Below are 14,650 nucleotides of genomic sequence, written 5' to 3'. Positions count from 1 at the left end.
CGTTGGATTTATTAATTATTTATGTTATTAGTTAGTCTGATTAAGATTAGGGTTAAGATTAACCAAGACTAATTTTGCCTTATTTGTAATTGAGCTGTGTGTACCATCTGCCTCTTCACTTTTTTTGTGAACTTTAAAGAAGTATTCATCATAAATGAGATACACCTTGAAAATTCTATTTAAACAATTTTGTTTGCTATACATTTCGATGTGGTGACATCAAAAGCAAGTATCAGTGCCAGAATCTGCAGTGTTTTAAAACAGTTGTTTAACTGTTATTTTCTAGGTTTCTTTTATTTTTTTGGAGTGGCTTAACCATGAAATGCCAGAAACATTCGTATTTATTAGAAATTTTCATTATTTTCCCAAGTTTTATCTTACCCATTTTTTGGATGCTTTACTCTTTAAAACTACTTAACACATTCAGTGCGGAGCACGTCAATTGACGTGGTCCCATCAAAGCTGAGATAAGGAGCTCTTCAATTTATGTGCTCTGCCGGCCTTTCTCCGCCTCCGTGCGTGACTAATATCCATTTCCGAGTCTTTTGATCATGTGCATGGCCTACAGCAAGCTTCCCTCTTTCGACCAGTGTGCACCGTTTGTAAATAGCAGTATTTGAATGGAAGTCATGGCATGAAAACCTCTCCTTATTTTTCTTTCTTATTTTATCGGCCGATTCTGATGGCGTTCGTGAAAATCGGGCATGCATTGAATGTGTTAATGGGCACTTTTTATGAGAAATATTCCTAGTCATTGTAAAATTACTTTTTATGTGAGAAAATAATTTTCTTACAAAATTGAGTATTGCCAAAATTGAGAGATTAAGTTGATGAAAATTGTATGTATTGTTCACCCTTAATGTTTGCCTTCTGGTATAAGTAATCGTGACTTTTTTCATTGTCAGATTCTGGAGCTGAAATACTTTTTATTCTGCAACCCACCCATTGTTAGGTCTAAAATAATTCTCATTACTTATATTTGCATTCTCCACTAAGTAGCCATAAATTGGAAGTGATATACTTCAAATTTATGGCTAAAAAGTATTATTGGAATGGTCTTTACAAAGTTTCATGGTTTTTCATAAGATCTAACTGCCTAATTTCCAAGGGTCATCCAACAGATATGTTCTGTGAACATTTTGCATCCTACTACACATTATGAAGCTATGTAAAAGTTTTTAAATACCATTAATTAGAACCTAAGTTTTGGGAAGCAGTGAGTTAGGAAATTTTACTGTCTTGGAGAATATCATCTGCAGGACATTTATCCCCTTATTTTTAAAGACTGTCAATGCTTTAATATTAAACTTAATTTGTAATATTTTTTTGTTAAATTTCTCTTTCAGTCATTCTAAGTCTTTATGTTTCACAATTTCAGGTTGGAGACCAGCTTTTGGAGGTATGTGGGATAAATATGAGGAATGCCACCTACCAGTTGGCTGCTAATGTCTTGAGGCAGTGTGGCAATTCCATTACCATGCTGGTGCAGTATAGTCCTGATAGTAAGTGCAATTTTTTATCAATTACTAATTTTACAATCGTATTCATAAATAAATGAAAGGGCTAGGACAGTAATATCTTGTTCATACATATGGCCCTTGGCTGGATTTTGATGTGATTAATGTATGTTTTCATTACGAGCAAATTGATTCTCTCTGGCAACTCCTACACCCTCCTAAATTGTAAACATTCATGGATCACCAGGTACCCAACCCTGTTGGAACGTGATTGGGGAGGGCTCATAAGCTAATGGATCGTAAAAATATTAGAGATGGGTCGAATAGCAGATTTCTCGAATTCGAATATCGAATTCGAATATTAAATCATTGCTCGAATATTCGAATAACTCGAATTTCGAATACCTCGAATACTAAATGATGAATGCTGGAATGTTTGACTCGGTTGCCTATGCAGCAGGCAACACAAGATTTTGGGGAGTAATTTTGATTTCCTTTAAAGGATTCGAACAGGAATCAAGCTGATTAATGGAATATTTTAATTTTATGGAAACAATTGGGCATATAATTAATTCAACTAACATCGCTTTACCCCCACTGCTGCTGCCAAGTGTTAGCTGACAATCTGAGGCAGTTTGTAAAATACAAGCTCTTCTCCACCGGATTTTCTTCAATTATTTTCAGTCCATCTTTGGGAGTTCTCACGAGATAAGAGGATGAATTGGAATTGCTATCAGGGAGAAACCAAATATTCTGAGAAAATATCCCTTTGTCTGGGACTGTAACAATAAAGATTTATAGCACCACTCATAAATTGTAACTTGATATATGTTTTCGGAAAAAAATACCGCATCAACTTCCGAGAAGCTCTGCTGCTCATATCGAGTTTCGCCAGAATGCTAAGTCTACGTCGCATTTTGACATTTATTTCTTTGCGTAAAATGCTTAAATAAACTCAGAAATACGTCGTGTTTGGTCTTATTCTTTTTGAAAAGACGCGCACATTACTAATATTTCAATTTAATAAAGGTGTAACATCAATTGACAAAAGTCATTCTTAGACACCTTTTGTGCTAATAGATGACTCATGCAGCGGTTGACCTCCACAGAAATGGGGAACTTCGAAACTGGTAGGAAAAAAAAGGTCAGTGGGGGAGAAAAGGGAGGGCCCGAAACACGTTTCTATTGTTCTCGTGTAACTTGGTATTTTTTCGAAGCTAAGGTCTTCGTAATATGATCCCTGCGCGAGCTGTGACCTTTTTTTTTATTTCGAAGAAGAGGAAAGCTTCAGAGGGGGGGCTAGTGCTGAGTGGAGAGGGATACCGGATCTTGGGAAATGCGCTAATGTAAGTATCCCACGGTACTCACTCAGCAGTTGACCTCCAGAAATGGGGAACTTCGAAGCAGGTAGCCAGAAAAAGGTCAGTTTGTGAGAACACGTTTTTATTGTTCTCGTAACTCGATATTTTTTTCGAAGCAGGGGTCTTCGTAATGCGATCCCTGCGGGAGCTGGGACCTTTTCTTTGATTTCGGAGAAGAGGAAAGCGTCAGAGTGGGTGAGGCGAGTGCTGAATGGAGGGGGATAGCGGATCGTGGGAAATGCCCTAAGCTATTAAGGTTGCTATCCCACGGCACTGAGGTTCTCCTGGTGGGGGAATCGGGGATTTTCTGATTTTTTCACCCGACCATTTTCGGTTCCCCTCGTCGAACTCTTTTCACCGTAAAATCCACGAATTTGATGTAATTCGTCAACTTGCGTAAAACGGCGCTGCGAGCACTAAATGACTACAGTTCTCTACATTTTTCCTAGTCAACTACCAACGACATGCGTGCGACAGTGTATGACGCGAAATTCAAAGTATTCGAGGTATTCGAGGCGGTACTTTTCGCATAACTATTCGAAACCTCGAATATCGAATACTTTCTAGTATTCGAGGTATTCGAGTATTCGCGGATACTATTCGCACATCTCTAAAAAATATAAATCATGGATAATATCATTTGCCATTGTTTAGAGATGTTTTTTATGAGCTTGACTAGAAGAGCTTCACTTATTTTTGTCAGTAGAGATTAGTGATGGTAGGTTACTAATTAATTACTTGAGCGAAGGCCGTTGCGATGAGTAGTAGATGCTCTCATAATTTTAGGGTTTCGTTCCTACCTTTCCTACATATTGTTACAGAGGAGGCCCAATTCCATCCTATGGAAGGTTGATTTCTGTTGCCACTTCGGTCGCATTTTGATCGGCTTTCAAAAATGTCTGGGGCACAGTGGAGTGCAATGATATCCACTTATTTCCAATATATTGTAGTATAATGTATGTATTTGCAAGGAATAACATTGTGAAGAATTCTTCAGAAATTGGTGGAGATGGCATGCTCTGTAATGGACAAAGGTAGCCTTGGATGGTAGCTCTTTCAATAAAAGATGCAGTTTCCAGCATAATTTTATGAAAATATTAAATATTTAGCACAATGAAATATAAGTGATTTCTGTTTAATAGTAGGTGTTTTTCTAAATGCTTTCAGATGTGTTTTTTCTTTCCTGTGGGAGATGATAAAAGAATTGGTATGACTTTACTGCGGAAAGCTTGGGTCCAAGTCGACAAGAGCGGGCCCACGTATAATGAAGTTCGATTATAACTAGGGATGGTAGCATCGAATACCTCTGATCCAAATATCCGTGGATATTGCCCTTCACTGGGTACTTCAGATCCAAATTTGCTGAAGATATCGGATTCGGATCTTAAATTTTAAATTAATGCTTGAGTGAATGCTGTGTCCCATAAAAGGGAGTGGAAAGAGGTACGATCCTCTATTTGCATGCGCTGTTGCACTGAGATGTTTGTCCTGCTCATGAACCATTTTGTTTTAAAGCCCTTGTAGGGGTTTGCTACAGAATTTTAGCTGCTAAAAAATGTCTTTCATTGTGTAAACACATAACAACAAAGTGCAGAATTTTAGCGGTGGAAAATTTTAAGACAAAATACAACAGGCACATAGTGTGACTTTTCCCAAGCAACCATTAGGGGAATCTCAGGATAACACCCACGTCAAAAGTAACCACGTTGCAGATTTCAAGACACCACCCTCCATCAGCCCTTGCCTCAGATATTTTTTTTTCCTTTCTGACGCTATGCACACCATAAATCATTATCTTAATAAATATCAAGTCACAAGAGAACATTGGAAACGTGTTTCATCCCTACCCCATCTCACCCCTGGACCTTTTTCATCCTACCTGCTTCAATTCTCCATTTCTGGAGGATAAATGCTAGGTGAGTGACTTACTGGGCCGGAAGATGTTTCGATAGCTTTCGGCAATTAGATGACATGCATGAGATTCATGAAAGAATGAGACCAAACGCGAAGCATTTATGACAGTGTTAACGTTTTTTAAGCTCTAATAGATTGGCAAAAAGTTTTTAAATACAAGAAGAGTTACCAATATTCAATATTGTCCAAGCAGCACATTCGCTTTCAAAGAAATAAGCGTGGCATATGGTGGCACCAGCACCTCATACCAAAAGATACAGACTCGAAATGCCAACTGCCCACATCTCGTAGCTCGCCTGGCTTTCGCTTTCGCTTCGCTATTCACTTTGAAAGCAACGGCGTCACTAAAGCAACAGCTAACATGTTTGTCCTTGACACCCTCATTCGTAGCCTCGTTGTTTGAAAGACAGAGGGTGCACGCTCCTTCCCCTCCCCTTCTCCTTTACGCTCTTCTGCTTCCCTCCCCTTCCTCTGGGTGAGCCGTCATCTCATTGCTCCCGCACCTCCTCGCGCGTGATGTTTATGTTGTTTTAAACTCTGTTAATTGTGTTGCAGATTGTGCAGTTGCAAATTGACTTAATGATTTAATTATCAAAATGTCTTTCATTGCGTAAAAAAATTTCTATTGAGATAAGGAGAACCAATTGAGCCATGTGCGTGCACTGTACCATGAAACTATTGCGAGGAAGTGCAGTATCCTCTCACCATAACTGAAGCATTTGCGTGTGAGACACAAGTTAGTATACCATGAGAAAGTAACAATTTGAATGAAAAACAATGTAATGGTAATGAAAATTAAAAAAAAAACAATTCCTTTGGTTGCATAAGTATAAGAAGAAACTTGATTAATTACTTCGTTTTATAGCAGGACTTGAAAATGCATTTGGATCCAAAAATATCCAAAGATCTGGGTCAGAAAATCAAGGATCTGATCCGGATCTGGATCTGAAAAAAATCCTGGATCCATCCATCCCTAGTTACAACCAAGTAAACATCTAGCCCCCTCAACTTTTTCTATACAGGTGTAAATTGTATACCTGTATAGAAAAAAGGTATCCATCCTCTATATAAATTTTTGACATAACTCACTTATCTTTTTCTCTTCTTAAATGTGTGCCAAGGAGGTTTTGGTGTATTTAAAATTGGTAAATGACTCATGATTTGAGCCCTGCTAAGCCCCTACCATGGCTGCAACCTTCTCTCGGCTGGTGGTGGAATCGAATTTTTACCCTCCAGCCTCAAGTTAACCAGATCAGACCGATCAGTCTCCTTGAGTCTATGGTGAAATGCCGGGTATGAATATACAGCAACTTCTCGGCATACAGAGGAGATGCGTTCCGAGACATTTGAAAAACCTACACAAGGCGGCAAAAAGTGTAGTTATCCTGCAGAATGCAATACTGCATTACAATTTTGCATTAACGTACAATGGTGATGAATTGATCTTGTTGCACGTGCAGTGCAGCTAGAGCCGAACATATTTAGCTGCCTGCAGTGAGGAAAAATGAGCAAATGCTGATCAGTTCCTCTATGCCAAACCATATTGCGACCAACCTCAAATGGGCCAAATTTGAAATGTCGATTTTTTTTAATGTTCGTAAATAGAGGACTGACTGTATTCAGGTAGTTCTACAGTTGTTTGAGTGTTTGCTAGTAAATTTTCTTAGCTCAAGTCCATGACTACATGGTAGGAGCATTCTGAGTAACTGCAAAAAGTGAGGCATGATTTCTCAAGTGCCACTGTACTTGATGATTTGTTGTCGATCATAGCTGTACTTGGCCGCAGATTTCTCATTAGTCCGCCGGAGTGCGGACACTTTCTTTGTCAAATATGTGGAATGGGAAATGACTAAGTAGTAACTGAGGAATTGTGGCCGAGTATGGAAGCTATTTGCTGGGCTCTACTCATGATTAGGAATAATTGCTTAATAATGGTGATGTTGCTTTCTGTGACAAGTCCCTTGAATTATACTTGTCAGAGTATCAAGAGCTTGAAGGGTCTGGGTCATCAAGTGGTGCCGATGAGGACGAAGAGGAAGAAGAGGACGAGGAGGAAGAGGAGGAGGATGGGGGAGGGGTGCACTGCAGCCGGAGGCGCTCGCCATCGGGCTCGCCCACGCCTCGCAACTCACCTCGCCCCCTAAGGCAAGCAGAGGAGAGGCGTCGCCGGGGCGTGTCGATGAGCGATGCAGATGGTGCTCCTTGTGCAGCTGATGATGATGATGATGGCCTGCTCACGGGCACCCTGGAGCGCCACCGTAGGAGTGGTGCACGCCACCTGACATCAGGGTGAGTGATTGCTAAAGCACTAAAGTGGGTTCTTCTTGAGTAATGACAATGGCTTCATTAGAAGCCCTGGCTCATCCATCTTTTCATTTATTTTTACGTAATCTGATAAATGTGGTTGTAATTTTCTGGACCAAGTTAACATGTTGGGGAATGAGTCGTTTCAGTCAAAGTCCTGCTTGTATCTTGTTTAGCTTATCAAGAACTCGTTTATTGATTTCATCCTTAACTTGACGTACCCTATTTCTTCATAGCATCTACATTATGGAATTTTATGATAAGTACTAGACTTCTAATACTAGTTGGCGTGAAATTTCAATCTATCACCCCTTTGTGTCACTTCCGAAAGTTAGTGGCTTTCAAAGAACCTGCAATTGTGCTAGTAATACTGTTTCCAAGTAGTCGCTGTTACCATTCATGTCCTTGAACTCTTAGAGATATCTATTGTTTTTATACCAGAATGGGCACTGGTCACACTTCACAATCTTGAAGACAAGTTGTTCACCAACTACCAAGACCCATTTACCTGGGACATGCTAACATGGGCGTAGTTGAGAGGGTAGTTTCCTTCATCAAAGAAAACGAAAGGCATTGATTACGATTCGCTACCCACCATTAGTGTATTCATAATATACTAATTATTTTGTTTTAGAAAGCCCACTTTAGACGAATGGCAATGGTCAATTTTAACCGCATTTTAAAAAGGCCAGATTGGTGCCCATGCGATGTCACTCCATGTGACGTCACACGGACCTAGATTCTATACAAGTAGATAGGAGTTTTACATCATGATTACCAATGCATGCATGAGGCACAGAGCTCAGGGAAACATCTCTTAAGAATCACCTATTAAAACTGCCTATGGTTGGAAAGTTTCCTTCGTTTGATAGGATATTAATAATCCTTATTTAAGGCAAGCGCTACTGGATAGCTGGGTACTCTGCTACCTGCTAGCAGCCTGCATTGCAGCGGCGCATATTTCCTCGCCCCAAGGTCACCTCACATGGCAGCAGCGGGAACCAGAATGACGCCACATAGGCTTTTCCCAGCAATCATACTTAGCCGTCTCGTTTTCGCGTGCTTGAAAATTTTCAATTTTTATTTAATAGCAAAAATAGATATCGTCATTTAAAAATCTAAACGTATGAAAGGCATACTTCAGGAGTAATAATCTTTTGATTTGGGTAATAAAAATAATAGGAAACCACCCTATTGACAGAATCATGGGGCACTTACATAGCAATAAGCTTTGCACCTCATGTTTAATAAGCCCAACATAATAGCATAGATCTCTTCAACCACTGAATAGTAAAAATAATGTTAATTTATTTATTTACCATGAGTATGTCAATTACAGACGAAACTATCCTGATATATGGTTCATCACAAAAAGGTATATGTATATGAATCTCAGTATTAAATAAATATTATAACCAAACAATAATTTAGAATATCTGTTGAAAAATATTCATTACAGATTCACTGCGAAATATAACATGACTATAAAAAAATATTAACAAAAGACTCACTTCAGTATTTTATGCTGATTCATCACTTATGCATTCAGTCGCCAAGTAGTATAATTTGTTAGAAGAAACCCTGAGTTTTTCCTTTAAGAGGTTGGTGCTTTTTATTTCTTTTCTGCTGGTAGTTCTTTGAATACCCGAATCCATGAGGATAGGCCACTCACTCATGCTCCTTCATTGAACTGAGGATACAATCTCTCTGTGATTAGTTCCTCCTCCTTACCATTAAACAAATCCTGAAACTTAAAGTAAGTTGAAGGAATAAGTTGAAAATAAGTATTTAGCATCAAAATAGATCCTAGGGATCAGGGAAAATATTTCACAGAGGCTTATGACAAAGATATAATGCAAATGTTTGAGGATAATAAGAGTTATGTATTTTACATTAATACTTCTCACCTAAAATAGCATAGTTGATATTACCTGCATTATTTCATGACTGAGGTAGTGCAAAATGACTGTATCCTATGATGCATCTCTAGCTAGATCTATCTCCTCTTTAAGGTAATAGGACTAGTGAACTGAGTTGTAAGACATTAATAAAAAATTTATAGAGCTTTGAATTTAATTTCCAATGGAAGCATCTCTGTCATGCTCCAGTTATCACGTCTATCCCTGGAGTGCTTGAAGGCTGTCGGGTATGTGCTGGGCAAGAGTATGGGTAAATGTAAGGCTTCTGCTCACCCTCAAAGGGAGGATGGGGTGGTAGGTTGAGAGTAGAAATAAATTAACCTCAGTTAGGTGATTCTCTCAGAGTAGGTGGCGACGGACAACTACTCACTGGCTCGAACACCTGTTCATCACTGAGATTCAGGAGAGGTTAGGAAACAGGACGTGTTGATGAAAGGAAAAAAAATAAAAATGAAGAAAAGGGAACAAACAAAGTACTCAGGCTATGACCGACCTCATGTGCGGAAAACCCAAACCACAAAATCCCAACCTGCCTCCCTGGATGCTTGGAGAAATTTTTGAACTCTAATGAAAATTCCGGTCACCAACCAACTCTCTACCTCCCCTCTTTTCCTCTGACAGTGGACTCTGCAGCTGTTCTTGGAAGTAATTAAAAGAATAAAATAAACAGTGGTCTCTCCTAAGTGCCAGCCTACAAACTTCAAAAAATCAAATGAGTAAAATTTTGCCAAATACACATCCCTTAAAGAGAAGGAGAGTGAATGTAGCCCAATATCTTGAAATTGTTGAAATAAATCATCCAAGATATCCCTTAAATGTAAAAAAATATTGTGACAAGTACAGTGAAAAGTTAGCAATAGTGTGAAATGTCGAGGCCTGGCCAATAAAAAGATAAGCTTCTGAGTTACTTTTATCGACAACTTTGCGAATCTGTCTTACTTTCTGCTTGAGCCAAGGAATAGGAAGAGTCTGAGAGTGAAAAGTGGGGAACAGTGATGTTTTGAGGCAATGGGTTCAAGCCCAGGGTTGATGTCATCGATGAATTGTTGAGAGACCCTTTTCGCTGTACCCAATTCCTTTGAATCCTTACTCTAAGACAGTGTTTTTGTCAGTTACAGTGCCAATTTTTCTCTCATCTTTTAAGTTTTCGCCATGTGCTGACTGCTTAAAGAGATTTATCTCGGGTGGCATTTATAAGGGATTTCTCAGTATCCACAAAAAATTTTGGTTGATTGAGTGATGATTATCATTCCAACAACCTTTCTTGATTCAAGATAGGGATATACAGTGCAACCTCGATATAACGACACCCCACGGTGCACTAATAAACACTCGCTATAGCGAATTGTCGCTTTACCGGAGGTGGAGCAAATAATAGCCAATATACCTGTTGCGAACAGATATACAGGAACAGGAGTGGTGCGGCGACAGATAAACATCTATCCGATAAACGTAAGCATAAATCCAGACGAAAGGCGATGTTTTTTTGCATCACTAAATTTCCTTACTCAAATAACGACTAACTATTCAAACAATTTATAAGCGCCGCACTGAATAAAAATCATGCAAAGCATTGTTTCGTCAATCATTATATTTATCGAACGACAGTTTACCACATAAATTTGAGACTGTGCACTCCATTAACTTCATTTCTAACAGATCGCTAGCAATTACAGAGGTTAAGGAGTCTTGATGAAAGTCTTCCGGCGGTGAAACCCTCGCTATGGCGAGAGCCAACACCGAAAGGGTCTCGTAAAAACGAATTTTTTTAACACGCTTATTATAGGGTCAATTGACGGTGCATCGGCTATCTCTCGTAATAGCGGGGGTGTCGCTATAGCCCGTACTCACTTTAACGAGGTTCCACTGTATTATGATAGATTACTACACGCTGTTCAAATATTTTTTCAACGAATCAACATAATCATATTACTATTTGAATTGAACTTAATTCCTGAGATTTGACTTTAGGTGTGCACACAAGTTTAAGGAACTACATTGATCATAGAAACCCTTCATCATATAATCATTTGAATTATATTCATCATCTCATACTTTCAAGATAGCATGTTTATATGCACGATGAAATCTCAGTCTCCAATTTTTTTAAATTGTCAATTTTGATAGTTTGAGAAATTAAGTCACCCAAATTTTTCCATTTTTTTATTCTCTAATTGCAAAAATTTTAGTATTTTTATTAGAATGACAAAGGTTTAAAAATAAACTTTCCTAATTTTTTGTTGTTAAACCATCAGAAAACAAAGTACCTCCGAAACCAATGTGTTGGAACCAATGAAATCATGGATAAAAACTGCTGCTATGAGTAGAGAAATTTCAGTAATTTTACATTTACCTCAGAGAATCCAGAATGATCTATACTGAATTTTAAAAATCTTATAATCATGACCTGCCGAGGCACTGCTTCATTTGAGGAAGGGCTGCCCTACAGCTAGGAGGGCCTCTATGCGTGTGATGTGAGCCAAAATCTTTGCAACATATCAATTGAAAAGGATTTTGTATTTCACTGGATGACTATGAAGTTGCACATTAACTAAGATATATCTTCTACCTTCGGAGTAAAAAACTGGGCTCTTTTTTTGATGTTGACTCAAAAACTAACTAAGATTGTGAATAATATTTTTTTGCCTTCAGTTCTCTTACTTATTTCAATCTTTCTGTTGATGGATGCTTTGTTTTTGTGTGATAAGTTGTTACTGAGATATAAGCTTTCAAACTGGAGTAACTTTAATTTTGAAACGGGTTGACGTGTACCAGCTGTGATTCATTAGAAAAGTATTGGCTATTAGTAACTTTTACTTGAAATTGATGGATTTGGAAAAATAACTATTACTTGTAATTTACTTAAGTAATCATTATACTCTCTTTAATGATGCCTCAATGCCATTGTAGCAATATAATTTGGCCAAGTATATCATGGGAATACTCTAGGTTCAGTGTAAATATATTGTTGATTCACCTGGGCATTAATGGTAAAATGTATTCGTTTTTTGCTAATACTAAATGCAAATACAATTAGTTGCTTTTAAAACATAATTCATTGTCTTCCTTCTAATCTTCCTGTGAATTATAATCATACATTGTGATTAACCGTGAAACTCTGACTACCAGTATGTGTTGATGTCATATCTATGACAAATATCATTACTGTGTGGTTGACCAAACTTGGAAAGAAGTATGGATTCATCTTGAAATGGGAGTCCTTGGGGAAAATAATTAATGTGTTTTATTTTATCTATGATAATACTTTTATATCCTCATTAGATGAAGAAACATATTCTTAAAAAGACATGCACTTGCAGAAATATGTGCTCACTCTTCTCCTTAGACATTACATGTTTCAATTTTTGTCTCGTATGGTTTACCTTGGCTTTGGCGATGAGAAACATGATGTCACAGCTATCACCAATCCATAAATGTCAATTTCTCAAGTCCCCTTTTACCAAACTTGAAACTTCAATATCCAGCAGTTTTGGATGTACAATTAGTTCTTTGTGAGTTGGCAGACCCCTTGAAGTGATGGAATAGTTGACATAAATCATGAAAATCTCCCATTGGGTGATTTCTTAATTGATATTGCAGTTGAAATTGGAAATCCTTGATTTTGCCCATATATTATGACCCAGACCATTTGGTTTGATAAATTGTCTAACTCATGCTTTAGCATTCCAGTGACCTATATAATTTTTTTACCAAAATATCATTTGTTAACTTGTCACATCGGCAATAGCAGAGCTGTTCTAGCAAAGTCAATTGGTGAAACTTCCTGGAATTGCTCAATTCCATGGGAATGCGTGGCCATGAGAATGCAAGCGTTGTCCTCTGCTGTGTGTCATCTTTGTTCTTTCATTCACTCTTATTCTCAGCAGAGAGAAACTGGTCTTAAAAGTGTTGCTTTTTGAGACACGCACACTTTTCGGATAAGCCATACTGTTATACAATTTTTTAAATCTACATAATAAGTGATGGTCTATTTCACCACCAAATCAGTGCACTCCCATTAGAATATTGAGCCATCAGAAAGCTTGATTGGCTATTTTTAAAATAATTCTGTTCAAACACCCCATCTCGAGTTATTTCCCTGATTTTTGTTCAACATATCTTTTTGTTGATTGCCTATTCACATTGATGAATTTGTAGGCAACAAATGCATGTATTGATGTCTAAATTTCATGGTGTATACATGCTAACATTAAACTGTTCTATTTATACTGGAAGAAATGTTATTCACAAACTGCAAATTACAGGAAACCACTTAATATGTGTTGAGACGAGATCCATATAACTTTGAATTTTAGAGAAGGAGGTGGTGCAGTATTATACATTTTCATCATTTAGTCACTTGATGAATTTTGAGGTGTTCTAATTTATTTTCTTGACTATTAGTCACCCTGCTGTTAAATATTTGTTACATGCATTTCACTTGTGATGGACTGGGGTAACTTTAGCCCCGATGCAGGTCACTTTTGGGTGGAAATTCCTGAGGCAAAACTTATTTCTTTTCGGCTGGTAAGTATTCTTGGGTGATTCCACTCCAACTGTTATGAGGCTCCTAATGGAAGCATGCCAGGGGTCAGGCCACAAGAAATTATGCCATTTAGACAAAATCCCTCCCAGCAAATTTCTACTCTATTTGATTAAAAGAAGCTATTAGTTCTTTTCACATGCTTGCCCAATATAACACATTGTTGCTTCAAAAATAAGGCTTCGTTGTTATTGCATGTGCTTTAATGTGTAATAAAACTCTCATTGTCAATCCCAGCTTCCTCTAATATCACATTTTGATGCAAGGACTATATTTTACTTTCTCAAATCACCAATTTTTCTCCTGTTGAACAGTTTCTTCAGTGATTGAGTCATTTCTTTGAGGGTAGAGCTTTCTAATTTCAGTTTGATAACTTAATGTTCAAATGAGATTGTAAGCTGGTGGAGAACCTGAGAAGAGAGTTTAAATTATGGGTAGTCTGATTAAGGGGTTTGGGCTGTTGGTTTTGGGAAATGATCATATTTTATTTGGGAAGTTGACTGAAAGGGAAGAGGGGATGGGTCAGGAGACAGCCCATTTATTTTCCCCTAGAATTGATCCTTACGACTCTTCAGTTTGTACTGGGTGTTAATTGGACTTGTATTTTACACATTTTATCACAACATTACCTTTTTGACGTATCAGTTAAGTGAGATTAGAGTGGGCTGTTGATGATATTTTTTCAGGTATGCCCCACATGCTTATTAGGTTCATTGCCTGATGTTTCACGGCCATTGCTTGTCATTTCTTCGGAGAGAAAACAAAAGTTTCAATCCCTCCAAATGAAATTTTTTAGAAGTTAAATTTTAATTTAATTTAGAATTTAAATTTTTCAAAAAAAGTGACCAGCAATGGCCATGAAACATCACGCAACCAATCCAAAAAGTATGCGGGGTAGACTGGTGAAAACATCATCAACAGCTATAATGAACCTCGACCAAGAAATTTCAATCAGTTCAAGGCAACACTTGTGATGCCTACATTATGAAATTTGGATCAAGGATGCTATCAAATGCTTTGGAAAAGTTAAAGACGCCAAGATCCTTGTTGTTGTTTTCTAAAGAGTTGGTGTTAAAATTGAAGGTACCAAGAAGAGCTGTTGCTGTGGATTTATCTATTCTGACTCGCCCACAGACTATTTTGGGCGTGTGA

General features: G+C 37.9%; 1 protein-coding gene across 1 annotated transcript in view; it reads left to right on the top strand.

The window, feature by feature from the left end:
- Positions 1-14,650, top strand: part of LOC124171200 (disks large homolog 5) — a 126,839-nt gene that overhangs the window by 94,219 nt on the left and 17,970 nt on the right. The window contains exons 25-26 of the mRNA XM_046550340.1: positions 1,379-1,502; positions 6,712-7,021. Of these exons, the coding sequence (XP_046406296.1) occupies positions 1,379-1,502; positions 6,712-7,021 (434 nt within the window). The remainder of the gene's footprint in view (positions 1-1,378; positions 1,503-6,711; positions 7,022-14,650) is intronic.

The sequence above is a fragment of the Ischnura elegans genome, chromosome X (assembly GCF_921293095.1).
Source record: "Ischnura elegans chromosome X, ioIscEleg1.1, whole genome shotgun sequence".
NCBI classification, from domain to species: domain Eukaryota; kingdom Metazoa; phylum Arthropoda; class Insecta; order Odonata; family Coenagrionidae; genus Ischnura; species Ischnura elegans.
Note: the sequence above shows the minus strand (reverse complement) of the source record. Positions and strands in the feature narration are given on the sequence as shown.